This window comes from Stegodyphus dumicola, chromosome 1 (assembly GCF_044657685.1).
Source record: "Stegodyphus dumicola isolate Sdum_Otavi_A_Nest chromosome 1, ASM4465768v1".
In the NCBI taxonomy this organism is placed as follows: Eukaryota; Metazoa; Arthropoda; class Arachnida; order Araneae; family Eresidae; genus Stegodyphus; species Stegodyphus dumicola.
Window position 1 is genome coordinate 11,002,198 of NC_140768.1, and position 25,571 is coordinate 11,027,768.

Below are 25,571 nucleotides of genomic sequence, written 5' to 3' on the forward strand. Positions count from 1 at the left end.
CATTTCAAATTTTTTTAACAGTTCATAAAGTTAATCCATTAGTAGCTAGTGAAATATTAAAAATCTACAACATAACGCGGTAAAGCGGTGCGTCATTGGTCATCGGTAAAACTTTGTGTTGCCACTCGTAAGCAACACAATGATTTACCGATGACCGTAAAGCGTAAGACTTTTGCGTTTCAAATTTAATCAGAAACCTTAACGATATAACAGACGCCTGTTGCCACTCGCAATATATCTATCTTTCGAATTTAATAAACAAACTCAGCGATTTAAAAGAAATTTGTTGGCCGTACATAAAAAAAAACATTAACTTTTATTAAATTCCTTCACTGAAGCTTCAGGAAACGTTATTTATTACATTCATGATGTCCATAAAATTCTAATCGAGCGAAAGTTAAAAGTTCGAAATCGATCAGATGCCATCCTAGTTCTAACCGTGCGTTCCTCAACTAAAACGGAAGCTTCCAGGAAACCAAAGTTTTTAGGTTCCGAAAATGTATAATATCAAAGAGGTTTCCAAATTATTTTATTCGTGAAAGCATCCATTTCCATCAAAATAAACTTCCGATCTATTTTCTGTACTAGCGATATGAAATCGTTTTTGCATACGTATAACACAGTTAATAATATACGTAGTAAATCTCTCTTGTCCTAATGTAGTAGGAATATAGACATTATTTTCAACGGTTACAAGTAGAGCATACGTGCATCATTGTCAAGCAAATGTATTCACCATAATAAATGTACACATCTACGTTATTTAAAACTAATAAAAAATTATGGTCTTCTTAATTATTTTCTAGTTCGAAACGCTGTTTATTGAACAATATGCAGGTCAGTTACTTCTAGATAGACTTCACGTTCACTAGTTTTTCATACAATACACTTTTGTAATCCACCGACAGAGCAGTTTGCCCACATGGAGCTGGTGCTTATCAACCTGTTTAAACCATGCCAGTGATTCTAATTTTGTTCGCAAGTCCGAATGAAGAGAGCTGTCTTTATAGCAAAGGGCAACGAAAGTGCAGTGCAAGGAGTGAAGTCCGGCTAAAGCAGTGTGTTTTGATTGTGCTACTAACAAAGCTGAAGGGGGCAGTGCATGCGCTGTTTGTTTGGTTTTGGTTTAAAAAAAGAAATGCTTTTTTGTGGGTTCTCGAAATTCTATATTATTGCAAACATACTATCGTACTCATTTGAAAATTGATTCATGGTAATAAACTATTACACATATACAAAGAAAATAATACTGTATAATATATAGTAATAGGGGGACCGGAAAGTAATGTCGTTTCTGCGCATGTCGACAACAACATTAGGCAACAAATGCTAAGGGCAGAAGTGGAAGCAAATCCCAAGTCAAGAAACTGTCAAACACTCTTAATCGGCTCTTGGATGGTCGGCCATCCAAGAACATTTAAATCAGAATGGAAAAATAAGCAAAGCAGGTGTTTCAGTCCCCTATAATCTGTCCGAAAAGAACAAAACCAACCTATCAATCACATGCAACGTATTGCTTCAACGGCACCCTACAGATCGTGTTTGATCGTTTGATTAGTGGAGACAAAAAAATAAGTCCTATATGATAATCCAAAACTCAAAAGGCAGTTTTAATAGGGGTTACAAAGGGTTTACATTCCGAAAAGGCGCTTCTGGATAATTGAAGTATTCGCGGAATTGTTCATTTTGAATTGCTGAAACCTGGAAAACCTATTAATGTAGACCTTTATTGTGAACAACTGGATCTAGTGAACCAATCTTTAATCGAAAAATATCCGGCGATTGTCAACGAAAAGGCCGTCATTCTGAAACACCACAATGCAAGACCGCACTGTGCAAGACGAGCACTGGAAAAATATAATGAATTGGGGTGGGAGGTGCTGCCTCACCCACCATATTCGCCCGCTATCGCACCCTGGTATTTCCATTTATTCCGATCCCTACAGCATTTTCTTAGTGGCAACAAATTTGAAAATTTGGATGATGTCCAAAATGCCATCTCGAGATATTTTGCTCAAAAACCAATCGATTTTTATCGGTCTGGGATTGAAATCTGCATACTAGATGGCAAAAGGTTGCTGATAACGAGGGTGATTATATTATTGATTAAAAATAAAAACTTGTTACAGATTTATTCATTTGAATTTAATGTAAGAAAGCGACATTACTTTCCGGTCCGCATATTTCACAAGTGCACATCTGTGCAGCCACCGAGGGAGTGGCTACGAGGATGGACCAATATGCATCCAGTAAATATTTATGTCATGTCACATGACCTTTCGCGTGCTTTAAGATTTAAGTAAAATGGTTGAAAATATTCTGCCACGCAATTTTCTATAAAAAATAATTAAAGCATCGTCGATTGTTTCTGAAACTTTTCATTGCGAAGTTAGATCAAATATGGGCAATTATGAAGATTTCACTACCTGGTTGAAACAAATACAAACACATGTTGGATACTTCGCAAAAATATCGATGGGAAATATTACTTAATAAGTGGTAAATAAGATAAAGAAAGAAACATGTGATAAACATCTGAGTGCAAATGCAATCTTTACATAAAACTATGCGTATGAGAAAAATATTTACAACAAAAATATATGTAAATAGAAGTCAGCACTTTTTATTACAGTCTATATGAAAAAGATGTTCTATAATAATAACCAATGCAAAATTTTATTCAAAGTGAACTTTACTAATTTGCATTCGTATACATTTAGTGTGTTAAATTTCACATTTAATAACTGCTCACTCTTAAGTGCACTATCTACACAAGAAATGCTCATCAAGCAGAGTGAATTTATCTTATTCAATAACGAGTATATTCAATTTATTCACATATAACTTTTAATTTTAACAATAGATATAATCAGATCATATGTGTTCGGAATCTTGCACTTTAAAAATCAAAAGAATGCAGGCACTGAAATAAGAAAACACTAGATTCATTGTAACACTTTCAGTCATTCTCATTTCAGTTTAAAAAAATATACACTTGAACTCTCTTAATCCACAAAATATGCCGTGAACATCAATCCAAATATTAATATGTAATAAAAATTTCGAAAGCAAAATGTCAGCGATTAATTAAACTCAGAAAACGAAAGCACTACAAGATTTCTACTCTTACGCCATATATTTATAACTGCGAAACGAATGTAAATTAAAACGTAAACAACATACGCTCACATGCACGATGATTTAGCGTCACAAGAGGAATAGCAGCTCATTGGTCCATTTTCGAAACCCCTCCTTCAGTGGCTGCGCTGATGTGCACTTGTGAAATATGCTTCCGGTCCCCCATTACAATTCATAAAATAAGCACACGCACACACACAAAAAAAAAATACTGTGCAGTCCCCAAGCACTGGTGCACTAGATACAACTACTTTCATATAACGGTAAGATACAATTATAGTATTACGATAGACTATTATATTCGAAGACTAGTGCACTTTATAATTATGTTGTACATACAGGAATACTGTTACGCAGAATTAATATTGGAGATAGATGTTCAAACAGTACTTGAAAATTAGTGTGCCGATATACAACTACCTTGAAGAAATATGCATGTTATGCATTTTTCAAGTTTATGGCATTTTTGTTTACTGCCCTTAGCTATGACAGGATGTTATCTAGTTATTTAGTCAACTAGTAATTCCAGGAGACATTTCAGTGCAGTTCTGGATACGCTTGAACGCGTATGTGTTGCAGCAGATGTTGTTTGCCCATACATGCTGGTTTTCCACTGATGGAATTCGGAGATAATAAGCACTTGTTTCTGTGCAATCAAAAATAGAATGGTCGGGGTCTCCATTTTCTCCGCATAGGCACTTACATGAAAGCCGAAACGAAATAAACACCTCATGTATGTGCCATGTCCCGTCAGGAATTGTGTCAGCTAAGAAGTACCAGTGCGTAATTTATCTTTGATCTTGGGAAGGTAATTAATTATATATTCTCCTGCTAGTGTCGTCGTTATCCCAAGAACTTTGCCACTCTCCATCAAAAAGCCCTAGTGGTAGTCCACTAGGGTATAAAGGGCATAGTCCAAAAAGTCTTAGTGGTAGTTTTTATGCCCTGGTGGTAGTCCACTAGGCTATAAAGGGCATAGTCCAAAAAACCCTAATGGTAGTCCACTAGGGTATAAAGGGCATAGTCCAAAAAGCCCTAGTGGTAGTTTTTATGCCCTAGTGGTAGTCCACTAGGGTATAAAGGGCATAGTCCAAAAAGCCCTAATGGTATTCCACTAGGGTATAAAGGGCATAGTCCAAAAAGCCCTAATGGTAGTCCACTAGGGTATAAAGGGCATAGTCCAAAAAGCCCTAATGGTAGTCCACGAGGGTATAAAGGGCATAGTCCAAAAAGCCCTAGTGGTAGTTTCTATGTGCGACTTCGGCCATACAGTATCTGCGTACGTTGGTCCATGGCTGCCAGTTAGGCAATTTCGTCTGCTTTTTCGTTGCCGTGTCCTCCAGTGTGTGTACGGACACCTTGAAGCTTTGGTCTGTATTTTCCGGCAAGAAGAGTAGAATTCTCTAAACTTCCTTGGTTAGGGTATTTCGATTTTTCCCGTAAAAATCGAACTCGTAGAGAGTGAAGACTTGACGCTAAGTCAGAATATATGGTTGATTCGTGACCGATTATAATGCTGTAGTGAACTGCTGCTCTGAGTGCTGCCAGCTCGGCCTGGAACACTGTATTGCCAGAATGTAGTTTTCTTACCCAGATAAATACACTGCTGGTGCCTCGTATCATACAGAAACACAGCTTGTGCCTTAGAATCTTCGTAAAATTTAATACAAAACAATCAGAACTTAATTCGTTTTCGTCTTTTCTATTCTGCCATTCAACTTCGCCAGTATAAGGTTGAATTTAAATAGATTATGTAGATATTATTTAGTTGCTTTACATTGAAAAAGGTAGAGATTGTTTGCCTGTGATTAAGCCAGGATTCCACCACTGTTTTTTCAGCCTATTAGTAGTCTTTCCTCGATGAGCGAACGTTTGGTTGATTAGTCGCGTGTTAAGATTTAAGAGTAAGCTGCTAACACACAATGGCTCGGTGCTAAAATGCCTAAGCATGCTGAACATGTATTTTTCTTCAAGTTTAAATTTAGCTCCCGCCAAGAACCTACAGATTAGTTTTTGTATGCTTATATAATTCTTTTACATGTAGAACAAACTTTTAAATTTCATTTTTCTTCTTAAAGCTTTAGCAAGTGTACCAACCAGTTTAGTTGTGAGGGCGATAATTTGCCTTATAAGGTATTCCTTCCGCCTTCTTAGCATAACTTCTTGGTGTAATTTTCAGCACGCTCGACGCGTATTCTAGAGGTCCATGGTTCGATTCCCGGAGCGGAGAAGGCATTGTTCTTTTTCACATCTGTCAGCATCACAAAAATACCTAATGTCTCTATATGCTGAGCGTAAGATGGCACGGTTCTAGGAAAAAAGCCCACAGGAAAAAAGCTCACAGGAATGATGCTCACAGAATAATGCTCACAGGTATAAATGCTCACAGGGAAGAAACCCACACAGATATGTGCCCACGTAGAAAAAAGCTCATATGGAGAAATGCTCACTTAGAAATATGCTCACACGGAAAAAAGCTCACACAGAAGTATGCTCACATGGAAATAAGCCCACTGATAAATAATTCACATAAAAATATCCTTACATTAATGAAGCAATAATTAATCGATTTGAACATTGTTCACCTATTTGAATTTTCTAAAGAAAAATGATTTAAATTACCAAAACATCTATGGTATATATTTCAAAAACTTTATAACTTATGTGTAGATTCAGTTGTTACACAAGATTAACAAATGGGCCGTTTTGAATTAAGAAAAGGGGAGGAGAAAGGAAGTACACATGAAACAGAATTATACAGTGACAAATTATTACAATTTTAATTGTTAAAAAATAAACTAATAATAAATATAAGTTACACATTTTATAATATAAACATTTAGAAGAATAATGAATAATGAATGAGAATTTAGAATGATTATTTTATTTAAATTACTTAAAATATTTAATTTTATCATCGATTTCATCATATTTTCTTACATGGTTCACGATTACCGAATGTAAGTTTTCATGTTTTCTTTTTTTTTTTTTTACTTCAGTACATCCTGTATTTACATTAGGTAATAACAAACGTTGAGAGGCTAAATCTTGTTTTCAGCCGGTCAAATAAAAACCACATATTGAGATGGCTACAATTAAAGCCAGGCATCATTGGGAGGCATCATCAAAGTGCCTGAAAATGTTAATTTTACTTCTAAAATATTAAATTTCTGCAGAAATTTTACAAATGTGTTGGCTCCAACTTGAATAACTACATTCAAACATCAATTTCTATCGATGCACATCAAAAGTATGCAAAAATAGAGTAAAGAAACAAAAATTAATTATTGGCAGTTACAGAAAAAAATGTTGTACAGGGACAGTGGTATAAAATATTACAGTACATGCAAAATTTTACTACAGTTTTCATGCTTTTATTTACCCCCGCTGAAAAGGTTAACGTGAGCATTTGTCCTTGTGAACAAATTTCGTGTGAGTATATTTCTAAGTGAGCCTTTTTCCATGTGAGTTTTTTTCTATGTGGGCATATTTCCTTGTGGACGTTTTTCCTGTGAGCTTTTATGCCTGTGAGCATTATTCTGTGAGCATTTTTCCTGTGGGCTTTTTTCCTGTGAGCATTTTTCCGGTCACCGATGGGACAGTTACCTTTACTTTCATCATAAAATATATATTTACATTTGAAGAATGAAAAAATAATTTAAGAAAACTGGTGGATGGGTGAGTTTAGGGATTTAGTGATTTAGTGTTTAGGGATTTAGTGACTCAGTTATTTTCCTCCACAGTTTTATTTCAATCGAGTTTCGGATAAATGAAATTCCGTTATGTAAGGGTTTTATTGCGACTCTGTAGGCTTTCCCTTAGTTCAATTAACCAATTATTCAAATTTTTGTTATCTTTTCTGAACTCCTCGACTTCTCCTCGCATTTCTTCGCCAGGATGCTAATTTAAAGTTCAGTGAGTATTTAAACGGGTGAATCTTGGACTTGCTGTTACGTGGAGTTGCTGATACGTCTTTTTGGTCATTTAAATAGTGTTGGTTGGTAGTAGGTTGTCGAGTCAATCTAGTTAGCCTTAACATAAAGTGCTAGTGCAGTGCTAACATAAAGTGCTTTAGCCTTGAATTCATTGTGTAACGATTCTTAAGTTCCATCGTAAGTTTCCTGTGTTATTGTAAAGCACAAATTACGTGCCTTTCTGCTAATAGTTGAAAATAGTAAAGAGTTATTTTAACCTTTCTTCTGTGGTTGTTTCCTTTAAGCAAGTGCGTTTTTTTAAAGCTAGATCGACACCCGCATCTACATCAAGAATACCCTTAGTGTTTATGAGTGTGTTTTTGCTTGCATCTTGTCTGCAATGTCTCCGTGCTTATCTGTTTCGCGAAACATGAAGTACCATAAAGAAGGAAATGTAACTCAACTTCAAATATGAAATTATTGTTTCTCTGTTCAAATGAAAAACACGAGGAAAAATTTCATATATGTTGTTGTTAAAAAAAAAAAAAAAAAATTAATTTTATCAAATATAGTGCTTCAAAATGCAAGCTTTCTGAAGTGTTTATAAGAGTTCAAATTTTGCGTTCACGTGCACTTTATTATCCGTTAAATGATTATTTTTATTAATAGAGATGTTCTTCATCAATGATTTCATTCATATTTACTCAGGTATGCCTCGAAAAAGGACACAAAATTAACACTCATGCGTTCGAATGAAGTATAAATCATAAATAATATTTCCGGATTGCTTCGAATTTTAATAAGTATGCAAAAATGAAATTCATAATTGTTAGTTTTTGTTATTTCGCTTTGAAAATAACAAATGAATGTTTCATTCTTTAAAGTTTAAATACATTTCCTGCTTTTGTTTTATACTAATGTTTTTTACTTCAACCTTTCAACATTTCAATTTAAAATATGTTATTAATTTGTTATTAATATTTCACTCTTAGGTAATTAGGGTGTTTTATTCATTTAATTCATTACTATCAGTGAATTTGAATAAAGTATTTTTCTCTTCTTCCATCATGCCTTCGTGGTGCAATGGTAGCAAACTCGACGCGTATTCGGGAGGTGTAGGTTCGCGCCTTGACAAGAGCATTGCACATTTTTCACGTTTCCTGCTACAGAAAGGGCCCGCTAATGGACGAGCGGTAAAATCCCTGAACACTGGTAGTTCTGTCCGAATTCCGCGAACAGGCTAGCTGCATGGGTGGTTTTGCCAATGTGTAACTTGTATAGGAGCCAGTTTCCCTTATAAGGTTCTTCACGAAGGCATCCCTCTCCTTAGGGAGATAGCCCTTGAGGCTTTGCCGTAATATATAAACCAAACCTGCTACAAATAACCGAATAATTCTACAGTGGCGCCTGAACTAAATGGTGGTGGGCGATAATTCGTCATTACCAGGATTTGGCAGTCGCCCTTAAAAAGAGGGAGTATATAAGGTATTTTCTCCCTCCTTTGCACATGCCTTCGTGGTGTAACTGTAGCACACTCGGCGCGTATTCGAGAGGTCCAAGCTAGAGTCCTGGCGAAAGCACTGCACATTTTTCACGTCCCCTGCTCCACAATAACGTAATGACTCTACAAACTGTTTTTCTTTTAGACTAATTTTAAATTTATGAAAGATATTGGGGAGATTACAGCCTGCATTAAGTATTTCTGTTTAAATGTCAGTTTCTACAAATTTGATTTTTTTAAATACAGATTATTTCACTGAGAGAAAAAAGAAGAAAAGCAAAACGATAATTGAATTAACTAAGTAAGTATACTTTACAATAATATAGGGGATTTTTAATCGTGTTGCAAAAGTTCTGAAGAGATAACTGTTACTTGTTTAATTATTATGTCGATTCATCACATAGAATGTTGTGATTATAAAAGACGTAATATCGAAAAATTTTTAAAGTAATAAAAGATTTATTATTACAGTTTCACTCCTAATTGTTAAGCTAATCAAATGAAGTAAACGGCTTGAAATAATTTAATTTTGAAAAATGTTTTTCCTCATTATCGTGATTATTATACTTTTCAAGTATTTTTTTAATGAAATAAATTTTAAATATGTTGGGTTGGCAGAAAAGTAATTCCGTTTTTTCAGTGTTAAATAAAACTCAATTTTTAAAGCGATAAAGTCGCTGAACTCTGGTAGTCCTGTCCGGTGTTCGAATCCCGCGAACGGACAGGCTGCATGGATGTTTTCGTGGTTTATCCCATGCGTAAGGTATAAAAGAGTAAGTTTCCCATCGAAAGTCCTCCTCGAAGGCATCCCTCCTCTTAGGCTTAGGCTCTGGTTTTTATCATAAAAAAACTCAACCAGTGCTGTTTGAGGTCATCGTTATTAATGAAAGTTTTCACATTTAAGAAGTTTTGTAAATTTCGAAATAAATGGGTAATCCGATGGTGTAAGGTTAAGGCTATATGAGGAATGAGACATCACTTCACAATAAAGCTGCAATAAATTTGTACATATTGCTATAGGTGTGTGATGCTCGCTTTACCATGGTGGAACACGATTCTTTTGCGATTTGCCAATTCTGGTCTTTCGCTTGTTTCCGCCAGTTTCAAATGTTCTTGGCGGTAAACATCTGATTCGATCGTTTGATTACTTGGAAGAAGCTCAAAATACACAACACTTCTGTAATCCCGCCAAATTAACAGCATGACCTTTCATGATGCAATTTATCTTGCGATATGATTTGTGCTGATTCATCATGCTTGGAACATGATCTCTTTTTATTAATGTTATTGTAGACGGTGCATTTTTTATCACCAGTGATAATTCTTTTCCAAGGGTCTACTTCATTACGTTTGAAATGCCTATCGCAAATATGGATTCGTTGTGCTAACTGAATTTCTTTAAATTCATGCGGAATCTAAATAGTTGTAACATTTACCTAGGTAACTGACAAAAACGCACATCTGTTCTTCCAGTGAATGCTTTGAAAATACAAAATTAAATAACTTGAACTACTATACAGGCTCACATTTTTTTTTTTAGTCCAAAGGCGTTTGTTCCTGAAGGACTATTGTTTTCCTTTTGCGATTTTGCGTTGGTTTACTATAAATGTCCGTTTCACTTTTCAAACTGTTGCCACCCAATGTTAGAGTCTTGCATTATATTTGAAGAAATCGAATAATGAAAATTCTGCATAAATGTATGTCTATTTCTCGCATTGTGATAAAACAAATGTACATAGGGCCATCGAACTTTGAATGACGCAATCCTCCTACGAATATGGGCATGTGGAAGCCCAAATTCGAAATTCGGAATTTGTTTTATTATCGACTTCATATTTTGTAAAACTTTAACGAATTTTTGTTTAACAAACTGAAGAATTTCAAAGCGAGCCATGGCAACGTTGTACAGAAAAAACATTTTTATCTCCATCGCGCGAGACTCTGTATCGGAAATTCTAAAGGTAGGCTCAATTTAAAACTATTTTGCGATATTGCTCTTGAACTGAATTTTATGGTTTAAATACGAAACACATGATATTTAGTAAATAAAATTAGCACATAAGTTAACAATACGTCCCTTTCGTCGTACTTTAAAATCTGAAACCTTACAGATTTTATTATTATTATTATTTCTAATGGCAAATTGTGAACAGATGCAGCAAAAAACAAGAACACGGAATAAAGCAACACAATAATTTTTTTTAATTGTAACAGAATTCATTAATCTAACATGTCCCTTGCCTACCAGTAACGCTTGGCGAGATAACTCTTGCGCAGAACGGAACAGTGGAGAAGATGTGCCTCTCCAGAGATGCACAGAGTGCATATCGAAGAAGGAACAATTCTGACTCTATGGAGATGATATCGTAGGCAGTCATGTCGGTTGGCAAGGCGGAATTCAGCGAGCACCCTACTCCTTGGGCCATTAAACAAATTCGGGACAACAATCTTCCAAGACTTATGAGAAACACGATGTTAGAGATCTTCCTGATCACGTATTTTGAAATATCTTTCAATAAGATCCCTAACAGTATAGAAAAGCATAGGAAGAGAAATATTCTGCATGTTTAAAGCACCCTTTTTTGCCAGGAAACCGGCTTTCTCGTTGCCTGGAACACCACAGTGTGCAAGAACCTACTGGAGGATTATAGTTTTCTCAAAGTGATGCCAGGATTCTTAGGTAATGTCGCCAATCCAAGATGTCCTGTGATATGGGATTTTTATCTGAAACGATAGCCAACAGAGCAACTCGAGAATCACTGAGGAAAACAGCTCTCGTGAATTTCTCCAAGTGGCGTGGCAACAGGTACAGACTCCTAAAAATGGGGCGAAAAGAAAAATTTAAGATCACTGTATTTTAACTTCACTGCAAAGACACCGGCTTTGCTAGAAAACTCATTCTACAGTAAATGAAGCACGAACCGAGAAAGGCAAAAAGTATTGGGAAGAAGACTAATAATTGGGGGGGGGGTAAATTTCACAGGAAATGAGCAGTATAAAAATTTCTAATATAAAGAAACTTAAACAAAAAGAAATTTGAAAAAGGAATGCATTTCTAAACTAAAAAAAAAGACAATCCAAACAAAGTTTAAAGAAATTGTAAGGTTTTATCTTAATTTTTCTAACAGTTAATTTTGAGTTACTTTCCTGTCTTTCCTTAAGTGCATGTTACAACTTCCGGCCAGAACGCATTTTCAGAATCGCGGTTGAGGAGAAGAAGTATTTAACTGTGAAGTTCTACTGACTTCGTGAGAGAACCAGAGTTCGCCGTTAGTTAGCATTAAGGGACCAATTCTGTTAGAATCTTGATAACTTCGGCTATATCTTTTTAGTTTAGTTAAGTTTTAATTTTAGTTTCCTGAGTTCAAGCCCAAGTGGAAGCTTTATTATAAAACTCCAAGAAAGAATCGTCTGTGAACTTTATTTGGAACAATAAAGGGTATTTAACCCTTCTCGAGTTCTGTTCTCTGTCTGCTGAACTAAAGCGATTATTCCCTTACCTGTTCCTAAGGTTCCTCAACTTTAGCGACAAATTAAAAGACAGGAATCTTGAAAAATAATAGCAAATAAAAACCAAAGGAAAAATTATCAGAAAAGATTAACTAATTAATTAAAGTTTGAAATTTAACCCTTTGTTGCATCATGTCCACTCTAGTACACAAAAGTTTAAATTTGTTTATTCTTCTGTAAATGCCTCAACAGATTCCATTCCCCTGTTTATTCATTCTATGTATAGTATTAGAACTTTCAACTCTCGATCACAGATAGCTGTATGGCATCACTAAGTAAAGCATTGCTATTTGGAAAATGGCTGCCACTTCTGTTTCCAAGTTAGTACGATTTCTCATAGTAAACATTACATAATATTGCTTATATTTTCTTATACTGCCATTTTTTGTTCATAATTAGTCATTTTAGATATTTTATTTTTAAATGTCAGTTTGTGTCAGAAAATTGTGGAGTAGGTAGATAAAGATCTACCGAAAAGAGTGAATTGAAACCCCAAATGGACTGCTTATCAAGCCCTAAACACCACTGGAAATGTTTATGTTTGGCAAGGAATTTCTAAAATATTTGACATTTCAATCCAATAGGTACAGGTTACAAAATCATAGCCAAATGAATTCAATCACAATCGACGAAATGAAGGTATTTTGGGGGATCTGTATGTACATGTCAGTTGTAGATTTACCATTGAGAAGATGGTAATGACCACTGCAAACGAGGCAGGAAATGATGTCAAATGCAATTACCGTAAATCGTCGGGAAGAGATTTGTATGCATGTACGTATACGCATGCTGTCCACTGTAGTGAACAAACTGTAGCAATTATTTAAAAAGAAATTTGAATAAAATTATTTTTTTAGTATTATTTCTAAGGTTATTTTAAGTAGAAAAAATACAAACATTTTCGTTTAACTTCTCTATATTATTTGTATGCAACAAAGGGTTAATCAAAGTTCCTTTAAAGCCTTGCATACGACGTAAGGTTATAACATCGCTCCGACCCAAATATCTAGCGATCCTGCGATTTAATCACTCTGTTTTCTTTAGTCCAAAGTCTTTAAAACATTGTTCATGAACCCCTCTTTAAAACATTGTTTATGAACCCGTCTTTAAAACATTGTTCATGAACCCGTCTTTAAAACATTGTTCATGAACCCGTCTTTAAAACATTGGTAAAGTCCCCCTGCGTCAAAGTAACCATATTCCAACGTAAATTTTGTTTTATCATTGGAATATCCTCTCTTTCATACCCATTCGAATAACCCTTTGCAATGAGCTGGATCTCCAGCTAAACAACCATTAGCCACCAAAAGTTGATCATTTAACATAGTCTATCGTTAAGTATGGCATACGCAGTTTGTCTAATTCGGAAACATCCTTTTTGATGCGTTGCTTTTTAAGTTATAGTGTGTGTACAGTGAATTTGTAACTCTATTAGGTGGCAGTTCCTATGACGAAGAATTTATGTCTGAAATCTCACCATCTTGGTAGACACAGAAAGTACATCATGTGCCTCTGATTGTTTCTGGAATCTTAATTGTAAAACGTGATGTGATATATATTACAATTAACAGGTGACAGGTGACAGCAGGGCCGGACGGCTTTCAAAGACTAATCGGGTATAGTCCGGGACCCGCTCCATCTAGAGCATAACATGTTTACAACATAAAATACCTAGAGTTGCATTACCTACACGACAGGAGAGCATTGCATGGCGACATAACATAACTCAGCATAGACATAACATGGCATAGTATTCGACGGGACATAGTATAGAATACAGTCACTGCATAGTGACATAACATATTTACAACATTAAATACACAACGTAATGTAACTTACATGACAGGTGGATATAGTATAGCAACATAACAGAGTTAAGCATAGATAAGACATAGCGACATAACATATTGTTGTTACATATTTACAACATGCAATACGCAGTGTGGCATGACCTATGCGACAGGTGGATAATGCATGATAACATATCATAGCTTAGCGTAGACATAACATGACACAGCATTAACATTGCACCATCATGTGACACAGCATAGGATTACATATTTACAGCATTAAATACACAACGTAACATACCATAGCATCTCATAGACATAATATACATAGTAATGCGACATAACGTATTGACATCACAGATTTACGACATAAAATACACAGCGTCATATAGCCAGTATTACAATTAACAGCAGAACCTCCTAAAATCAATTCTGGATCTCCAAGCCACCCAGAAAAATATCTCCTGTGATGTAAAAATTTATTTCCACCCACTGTTTAGGACACAGGATTTTATTGCCTATATTGTTTCTTTGACAGCCCCAGTTTTCCTCAAGGTATCATTTTTCCACCCAACCCAGTGCTCAGCTTTTGGCAGACGAAAGTAGAAAGAAGGGCATCGAAATATATAATGATTTAAATTTTCATATTCTTCATATTTACATCAACTATTGCCTTTAATATTCAATCAGGTATGCGAGATAAAAAAAAAAAAAAAAAGAAAAGAAAAAAAAAAAAAAAAAAGAACCGTGTCCAGTGCTACAAGTGCTAATTCTAGAATCCAGATTCTAAATATAAGTTGAGACTCACGGAAACAACTTATGGGTTCTAGGACCCGTAATGATAACATGTCTCCTTACTTCCCATTTACAAATTAATGGGTTATACATAATTTTTAAGTAAGATTATAAGCTACTTGTTCAGCTAACAAACCTACTTCCTCAATACTCTATGTTGGGACACCCAGAATAAGAAGAGATCGTCTTGATGTAAAGTTGTCAAAAGACGCTCTCTTATCTTGGATGGGTTTTCATATCCAGTACCTACAACAGCCACAAATACTTATGCCAGAAAAAAAAATTCGTCCTTCGTACATTGTTGGCAGACATTTGATATAAATGATAGTTCTTGTTAGTACTTCAAGTTTAGCTTTTAGACCTTATAGAGTCATTAGATTTTTTGAGTCCCAATGGGCAATTTGCCCTGGAGAACTATTAATTTCGTTTTGGCATTTTGCGTTTAAAACTATAAAGGCGAATCACTTTTCAAATTGTTGCCACCAAATATTATCGCCCTGTATTATATTTAAATAAATTAAATACTGAAGAATATGCATGAATGCATATATATTTCTAGCATTGGGATAAAAGAACGGTACCCAGAGCCATCCAGTTTTGAATATCGTACGTTTCCACCCGAATATGGGCATCTGGAAGCCCGAATTTGAAATTTGTTTTATTATCGATTTCATATTTTGTAACACTTCAACGACTTTTTGATTAAAAAAACTTATAAGGTATTTCTCCCGCCTTCCTGGCGTGCCTTCGTGGTGTAGTGGTCAGCACACTGAGCCGGTATTTCAGAGGTCCGTAGTTCGATTCCCGGCGAAGGTGTCTGCTCATTTTTCATCTTGCCTGCTTCCTAAAAATAACTTAATGTCTCTACAGGTGACAGGTGACGGAGGACGGGAACGCCTGGTGTTTAACGGAGGTAAACAGGCATATGTCCCACGCCCTCCCCTATATAGGTACATGAACTCCCTGGGGTCCCACAAGGGCGCACCGGGAGTTACTGAGCCTTCATGAAAAAGTTTATATGGCCATACATAGGCTATTCCAGTTTGACATTGGTTCTGTACAGATTCTTATGTTAATGGTTGATCTGGGTGTTCATAGGCCATAATGCATACATGAAACATAACATTACATACATGATATATGACATGACATTAAACTTATACATAATACTTGCATGAATTAGTACATACATACTTTACACTTCACATGACATTAGACTACACATACATAATGCATGACATTAATCTACACTTATTAGAGTAATAACCTGACTGCATACTACTTTATAATGTCTCTACAGTGGCGCCCGAACTAAAAGGGTGGTGGATGACGATTTCTCCCCACCCAGGATTTGGCGATTGGGTCCTTTAAAATAACCCCAGTCGCCCTTTAGAAGGGGGAGTATATAAGGTATTTCTCCAAAACCTTCCTAATTACTCTACAAACTAAACGATTTCAAAGCGAGCAATGGCAACACTGTACGGGGGAAAACATTTTTATCTCCAGCGCGCGATTGTATCGGAAGTTCTAAAGATATACTCGTTTTAAAATTTTTTTGCGATATTGCTATTGTACTGAATTTTATGGTTTGACTACGTAGAACATGATATTTTATAAATAAAGGTAACACAACGTTAAGAAAATGCCCCTTTCGACGTAGAGCAGTGTTCTCGCCAGGACTCCAACTCTGGACCTTCTCGAGTAGGCGACGAGTGTTTCCAATTACACGAAGAAGACATGCGTAAAGGAAGAAGGAAATAAGTTATAAACCTTACTTCCCATTGACAAACTAATAGGTTATACATCATTTAAGTTACTCAGCTGGCACATTTAAAAGTGTGTAGTCTGATTTAAGTTACCATTTAAGTTCTCCATTAAGTTACCATTTAAGTTACCTTTTAAGTTACTCAGCTGACACATCTAAACGTGTGTCGTCTGATTACCATCACAGGCATACAAAGTACATCATGCGTGTTTTTGGAACCGTTAATCGAAAATAGCTGATGAGTTTATACTTGAGAGAACACAACCAGAACGTTCTAAAAAATCAGCCTTAGGCCTCGAAAATGTATACAAAAATCATTTCTATTATCTAAAACATGTACCGTAATTTCCGGAAGAAAGGCCGCATCAGCGTAAACGCCGCACTCGAGAAAAATGGCGGGAAAAAAATTAAAATCACACAGAAACGCCGCATCAGCGTAAACGCCGCAATAGATTAAATTGCGCGTGACATCGTCGTGGGCCGTATAGATGCAAAAACTCAACCTAAGTCTTGATATATGACATGCCAGTTAAGAAAAATGCATGAAATGAAACCATAACTCAAAAATAAATTAAAGGTAAGAAATGTATAGCTTCTGTGTCGTTTAGAGACATTTTCAAAAATTTTCCGCTCCCTAATTAAAAACTATCCAACAAGTACCCAAACTGATGGGATCTGTATGTGGCAGAATGCCAAGAAAAATCCATTCATGCTGAAGGGGAAATACGTCAGAGTTCGTTATTGCGAGGCAGGTGGAGTCGTGTCCGCCTTTGAAAAAAATTGCAGGAAAGGCAGGGGTTGGGGAGAGGATGGGTCCTGGAAGATTCATCGAATGGCAGAGGAGAGAGACTATTCAAACTGATGATAATGTTGATTTGAAAGGGGGAAGAATGTTATTGTTCTGAGATCTCGTTTAGGATGAATAAGGCATGTAGGTCCGTTCAAGGGAAAGAACGTAAACAAAATAACGTTCGCAAAAAGCAACTGAGTGGTCTTTTGTGTGGGAACAGCACCAATCTATGCACAATGACAAGGCCATCCAAACTATGTACAATGACCATCGTAGGAAATATTTTATTTTTAGTGCACCTAAACGCAGCATGGGTAGAAACTCCGCACCCGCTGAAAATTTAAGTTTTAAACACGTAAACGCCGCGGCGTTTCTTCCGGAAATTACGGTAATTTTCTATACGCTTCCAAAATATCTCAAAGTCGGTGAGAAATCACTAAATATCGTCAATCGGGATTATCAAAATATGATGGTGCCTATATCTCCTACTCTACTTCAACTACTTTCGTAATTCTAATATTTATTTACTAAGAATTACAGGTCAAGTACAATAATACAAAAATATAGTTAAACACGGATAAACATAATAATGCAATAAATGTCAATAAAAATACGTCAATAATAACAGTGATTATAAACTAAAACTTACACTACGTGCAAAGTAAAATAAAATGAAATTGCTATGAAAGAGGTACGGAATAAATTAATCAATTAAAAAACAATACACAACAATGCCAAATGGACAAATAGCATTAATCAACAAAATTCAAAAAACAAGCGCAAGTATTTACGAAAATTGCACTTTATTGACTAGCACCAAAGCTATCAAAAGTCAAGGTCTAAAAATGGATTCTAAACTCGCGCCTGTCTAAACTCTTGCTTATTCGAAATCAACAGAGTTTTTTATAACGCCAACATCAATCTAAATTTGGCTTTTGCCTAGTTTTATATAAGATTCGGTTTCTTGAATGCTCTGTACGGAATATATTCGAAGAAAGATATTCCTAACCAGAGCTCAAGAACGCCGGAAGACCTGAAAATTCTTTTATTCCGGAGACATCACGTAAGAACTATGCTAATATTTTCGAAAAGCTATTCCTTACTTCAGAAAATATTATATCTTAAGTTGTTACCTTAGAACAGAAGTTTTTTCCCTCAAGTTGTCATCTTCGAAACGTTTTATTCACAGTTTTGTGATATCAAAGTTTCTTTGACATATATTTGCTTAAACTAATAAGTAGTGGAAGATGTGAAAGAGCTAGAACTGACTATATGTGAGGTCCTTTAAAGTAGATGGAAAAAAAGAATGGGATACGGTTATTTTTCGGCCATTACGGGAACAAACTTATTCATTTCATATATTCGGAGACATTTTCCTTCGTACTTTTATAAGGCATATTTGAGAATTCCTCCATTATTCGTTAATATAACTAAGCTTAGAGAAGCCTAGCTTCGTTGAACCGAAATCTGTCTAAACCAACACGACGGAGTAGAAATAATATTGAATCAGTGAATCCGGTTCATTGTTATCTCCAAATTTCTGATCAACTTTTTTCACCTTTTTCATTCTTTAGAAGTAAATACGTATTGTACTAGCGGAAGTATCCGATGCCAGTCAAGTTAGATTGCGAGTAATGCATCTAACAACAAAAAGAACGATGCCACTGTAATCCTTCTCTAGCAACGATGCAAAAAATACGATTCATAGTCATACATTTTTCAGTCTGATGCGATATGGAACCCACATAAAAAATTTCGACAGAAAAATTAACTAATTCTCTCTCATTATATCAACGACAATGCCACGTAGTTTTAACGATTTTCGTCTTTCTAATCAAATGGTCGTTAAAGCTCATGTTAGATATATCACCATTTCAAAAAGGGCTTATTGTTGGTGCCCGTTTAGCACAATTTAGCAGGACCCTTGATTTCCAAGACGGCAAATCTCACTTGGTTCTCAAAAGCAGACATATCAAAGGTTTTCAAAAGTTGGAATCAGAACCCACAGTCCTAACTGTAGTTTTTTACGATCTGTGTAACATAAACTGTAGTTCGAATACAGTTCTCCAAGAGAGAGATTAGCGTCATCTCCGTCGAATTGTGCGGCAGAACGGAGACTCTACTGTACTTCAATTGACATAGATTGTCAACCAAAGCTCTTCCCAACATATTTCAGCTCGAACCACGCGCAGAGAATTGCAGAGGATAGGAATGTATAGTCGGGTACCTGTGAGAAAACCACTCATTTCTGCCCGACATGCAATAATTCGTTTGCAATGGTGTCTGGAAAGAAGACACTGGACGTCTGAGGATTGGAAACAGGTAATGTGGTCGATGAATCATATTACACCTTATTTAGCACTGATGGAAGACGTCGAATTAGGCGAGAACGCCATACAGCCATGAATCCATCTTGCCTTACTGGCATTGCGCAAGGGTCTGGTGGGAGTATCATGATATGGGGCATGTTCTGCTGGCGTGGAAGTGGTTCCCTGCTCTTCCTCGAGGGTAAACAAATTGCCATGAGATACAGGCATATCAAGTGCGTCCTGAAATGTTGCATTTTTACTCTGATGACGACAGATACATCATGACTATAAATAATAATGTGGTAATGCAACTATACATCGTTCCAGAAGTGTTCAAAATTGGTTCGCTGAACATCAGCCTGACTTCCCTGGCCACAGTTTAAGCCCTGATCTTAACCGCATAGAAAATGTGTGGGATATGGTGGAAAGACGCATATGACAACACTCTCCTCTTCCATGTAATTTACAAGATCTAGAAAGCTGCATAGCCAATGCATGGTATTCTCTGAACTTAAATGCACTCTAGAAGCATATAGACTCAATACCCAAACGAATCAGAGCAGTTTTCCGTGCAAAAGGTGGTCCAATATAATATTGGTCTTGGGTTTCTAATTCATAGGCCAGTGTATGTATAAATTATATCCGTACACAGATGGTTAAATCGGTATTTGGTATATCTGCCATTATTTACATTCATGTGACTTAATTTTTCTAGTGATTTGACATATGCAGAGTGCATTCTACGTTTGTGACATACAGATAAAAGGTGAAATTATACAAACAGTTATAAACAGACTTTCAAGTACATTTTCTGCATATTGGAGAGCCATTTTACGAGTTAAAACGTTCTTTATCCATACAGCCTCATGCAATTCTAAAGGATTGCCCATGTGCCACTACCTTATTAACAAACAGCTAAACACGAAGTGACTTGTGTCTCAAGTATTATTATTTTTACATGCGTCACTGACATATAATTCTAGACGGTACAGGTTCCTTAGGAAAAGAGTATGCTCTTTTAGTACATTAGTCACTAAGGATATCTGTATTTTTAGTTCTGTGCTGATTTGTGAGAGCTGAGTTACTAGACCAAATCAGCTGTGTTCCAGCTTGGAGTAGTCGCTGCGTGGCATATTAGAAATGTGAAATAGTTAATGAGATTATGATTGTAAAATGCCATCGCCATGACTCGAACTCCAGACCTTCCGATTGCTAGCCGCATGTGCTTTCCAATTACGCCAGGAGGGCACGCGGTAAAAAGGGCGAAAAGATGTTCTCTCCCACCTATTAGATGACTGGGGACGAGAATCAATAGCAAAATCCTGGTGCTGACGAATTATCGACCACCACCTTTTAGTTTGGGTGCCATATGTAGAAACATTAAGACTTGCTGAAGAAGGAAACATGAAAAATGTTCAGTGCCCTTGTCGAAACTATGAAATTTTCTATTACTAGCAGAACGTGACCGAAATTGGGGCCTGCGGCTTCTTTATTTCGCCATCGCCCATCAATAGGCCATCACCATCGTCACTATCATCATTGTTAAAAACTAAACTTGTATGCAAGAATCAGAATTTGTGGCCTTACATTGCTTCGCCTCCGAGATTTTTTGATTGGCTTCCATGTTATAAATCACATAGAGATTTCGGATATTAGAGACAAACTGGATTCTGAATTTTGATTGTACATCATTTTGCTACAGAGAAAAAATATTTGTCATCCTTACATTACAAAGCTTCCAGGCTTTCTTTTCAGAAGGGAAAGAATTTCCAGTTAAGGTAATGTTTTTTAGAACAGATAAAATTGTATGTAACTTTCATGTAAACAGTTTTAACTAAGGGGGGGGGGGAACTAGAAGAAAAGCAAAATGCTGAATGGATTTTTCTGATGGCAGCCTCACTTAACAAAGCCAGATTTCTGAAATTTAGCTTAAAAATACCAATTTGGTAACCCTTATAAAATGTTTCTTTGTGCCCACCGTTTAGTATGCAATTTCACTTTGTCGCGCCAGCTTGCTTTGTCATTTATGGCGGTTTTGTTACCTGGGTATTTTCATTTTACCTACTCGTGTTACTGCTTTTTATTGTTCAAAGTTTTCTCTTTTCGCAACTTTTAATATAATTCCCTTTATACCTTCTTTTCTCAGCTTTCTTCCCACATTTTTATTATTTGATGTTTCCTCCATCTCATTCCATTTTCAGAACATTTTTCTCTCCTTTCTCTTACACTCCAACCCCCCCCCCTCTTTACGCTCATTCTTCTGTAGTATTCGTACTCCCTTCTAAACAATTCTTCGTCTCATTTTTGAATTTTCTTATTGCATTATCTTTGAATGAAAAATTCTCTGCCGTTATTTTACTGTTTTTCAACGTTTTATTTAATTCCGTTTGTTGTTCGCGTTGACTAATTTTTATTATTTTTTAGGAGAATTTGATATTTCACATCATGTTACCTATTTTCGGTCTTGGTCTTTTAATTTAGTCTCGTCATTTTTTAGAATATCTCTCTGTTGTGCTTTGTAAAGAATTTTAGAAGGATCTCAGGTAACATGGGTTTGCAAGAGCAGCACGTGCCTTGTTCCCTCCCGTCCCCATGATTACCTAGGCTAAATAAATACAATCATCAAAACAAAAAGGATGTAAAATTATAAACTTAGTTTCCAAATGGCATTTGAATCGATTCACTTTTCAGATTGTTGCCACCAAATGTTATCGCCCTGTATTGTATTTAAAGAAATTAAATAATGAAGAATCTGCATGAATGTATGTATGGTTCTCGCGTTTTAAAAAAACAAAGGTACCTAGAGTCATCAAATTTTCAATAACGTAATTCCCCACCCGAACATGGGCACCTAATTTGGAAACTGTTTTATTATCTATTTCATATTCTGTAAAACTTTAACCAATTTTAGATTTAAAAACTGAGCAATTTCAAAGCGAGCAGGGAATAAAACATTTTTATCTACAGCGCACATCGAAATTCTAAATATATGCTATTTTTAAATATTTTTAGCCCGAAGTGGCGTTAGCCCAAATGCTCTAGAAACGTGCATTTGTCTGTAAATAAATTTTTAAAAAACCGTTTTTATCGTAATATAAAATCAAAAAGTATTAAGATTTTTTTTTTTTTTTTTTTTTTTTATTTTTTTTATTTTAAAGCCCGATGGGCGTTAGCCCTAATGGGCAATTAGTCTTGAAACGGGATTTGACGCGTATCACTTTTCAAATTGTTGCCACGAAATATTATCACCCTGTATTACTTTTAAAGAGATTAAATAATGAATCATCGACATGAATGTATGTATTCTTGCGTTTCTACGCAATGCATTAGCCAGTATTACTTAGGACAGTTTCAAAATTACGTTTACAGTCGTCGAAAACCTACGACAACCACGCTGAAACTATTAGCAACAGAGCCTTCAGGCTATAACGGTGAAGACAGCTTTACAGCAAAGCACTAGAATACAGCTCCAGACTCAGTTCGGTTGTTCTCAGAACTCAACGGAATCTCGAGACTCCCCACGTCTCGACGATAAACTTGATAGTCAACTCCGAATGTACTGACTCCGGATATACTGACGACATGCACCAACTCCGGATATACTGACGAGACACCTGGACACTAGACTGCTACTCCGCGTAGAGGCAGGGTTTAATATAGGTTTTGGCTTGCCTTCGAGAACATTCTCCGGTAAGAATTCGTTTTAGAATGTTCTCCATCCGTCCAGAGCATAGAGCCAATTTTGTCGCCAAATGATCAATTTCGCGCCAAATGTGGCAACCCTGACTTCCTTTGCCATTTTCTGAGCATTTCGTAACAGTATGTTTCTCGCACTGTGAAATAACGACGGTACCTAGGACCATCGAGTTTTGAATAACGTAGTCCTTCACCCGAAGACGTGCACCTGCAAGCCCGATTTCTGAATTTCATATTTCATATTTTCTAAAACTTTAACGAATTTTTAACAAAATCAACAATTTGAAAGCAAGCAGCGGCAACACTCTACGGATTAAAACATTGTTATTTCCAGCGCGCCCATTGGAAATTCTAAAGATATGCTGTTTTTAAATATTTTGTGATTTTGCCATTCCACTGAATTTTATGTGGCGTAAAGAACATGATATTTAACTAACAAATTTAGCACACAAAACGTTAATAATAAAAAGACAAAAAAAAGTTTTGCATCTTACTAAAAAAAACTGTACCTTTATACGATCAGAGAAAAGACTGAAAAAAAAAATTTAAATGTTTGCCAAGACTTCATCGGGAATTCTTAAAGACATGCAGCTTTTAAAATTTTTGGTACTTTTGTTGTCGAATTGTATATGGCGTATGTGCAAAGAAAATTATTCTTAATAATAAAGATAAAAAGACAAAAAGAAATGGCTTAGCGGCAGAATGTTAGACTGCGAGATCTTAGAAAAATCTTAACAAACCCTTTTGGGCGACCGTTAATATCGGAGCTTTTTCAGACGTTTTTTATTTTTAATTACAACAGTGCCAGTGAAATGTCCTTCGACCCATACCTTTGTTGTTACTTTAATACGACATATGTCAGTCTGGCGCGAGCCTTCGTGCAATTTTGTGTGGATTAAAGGGCATTTTCATCCAACGGTAGTTTATTATCGCAATCACCTTAGTAGAAGTCGCCAAATTTTTAGAATGCGCCCAACTCTGGCAGCCATACACATAATATTCTTGGGGCAACCATGCTGATAAAATTCCTTGAGTCATACCAGCGCGGCCATTTTCGTATGTGTGCTTTTTGTTGTATTCCAAATGCCAAAGTTTTTGTTTTAAAACAGTCTGTGATATTATTTATGCCTTAAACATAATTTTAAAATATGGGCTTGTGGAATTTCCCAATAATGGAAGAAACTGTGGTAAAATTTCTGGTAGAGTTACAGATTTTGCCGTAAAATCTCTAACGTGCTTCCCCGATGCCGACTCTGCAATTCTCTGACGTTTCGTAAGCGAAATCGGATCATTGCATGCTTCGAAACAGTGTAAAAGGTTACAAAAGGATTCGGAGACGAATGTAAGTGTTTTATTGTTTTTACTGTATCAAGTAACCCTTATTTAATAAGTAAAATTTACATTTTAAACTGCCAAACTGTATTTCCTTTTCATATGTCGATAATGTTTGCCGATTTACGATAGATATTGATAGCTTAGGGATCTTTTTTTAAAAATTCGCGAAAACCACAACCTTGTACTCGATAAGTAAATTTTACCTTTTCATCTGTAAAAAATAGCCAAACTGCGCCAAACTGGTAGCGTTAATACGTAAGTACTATTGCAATAACATTTAGGTTTCTTTACACTATACATATTTCTTCAATCTAAATTAAACCTACACATTTTTTAAGTTAACTTTGTAGAATGCTATTTTGCCGCAGACACATTGTATTAATGATGTAACCCTGCATTTGGCAATGGATTACTGTAATTAGAACTTGTCTAGAGTCCTATATGGATTTTCAGAATAGGCATGCAATATCCTGCATCAGGACCTGTTCTTCCCATGCTCTAACTATAGCAAGGAGGCAAGACTTGTGATGATCAGTCAGTACTACCCCTCCCATACTGTTATGTTCTGTAATTAGTATAGCACTGAGTAGCATCTTCAGCTGTATCAAACCATTGTATATATCCATGTATATTCTTGTTAATGTTGTAAATTGTTCTTGTTTGAAATCTAATGTTTGATGTGTAAAGCTGAATCAATACATTTTCTTATCTTGTCTTATCTAATCACTGTATCTTACCTTGTTCATTTGCCATTTTGCAGCTGAGGCTGATGGTTCAGTAAAATCATCGAAACTAGTCTTGTGAAAATTTGAAAATATAATGCTGATTTTTGTTGTTTGACTTCTAAATCAATACATTTTAAACTGCCAAACTGTATTTGTACTGATTCAGTTTTACATCTCTACTTGTAGTCACACTCTTCCCTTATTATATTTGAATTCCAGCTTGTATTCTAATACTGTAATAGCAGTGTCCCATCATGTTCTTCCAATATTTCTCACTTTAATGTAATCAAGTCCCAGAGGACA

At 35.8% G+C, this 25,571-nt stretch overlaps 1 protein-coding gene across 7 annotated transcripts in view; it reads left to right on the forward strand.

Moving 5' to 3' along the window:
* Nucleotides 1–25,571, forward strand: part of LOC118186077 (dopamine D2-like receptor) — a 766,047-nt gene that overhangs the window by 726,565 nt on the left and 13,911 nt on the right. Inside the window, exon 7 of one of the 7 annotated variants that reach the window (XM_085812749.1) lies at nt 8,800–8,854. The exons of the other annotated variants lie outside the window; for them this stretch is intronic. Within the exon in view, the coding sequence (XP_085668875.1) occupies nt 8,800–8,854 (55 nt within the window). The remainder of the gene's footprint in view (nt 1–8,799; nt 8,855–25,571) is intronic. 7 annotated transcript variants of the gene reach the window in all.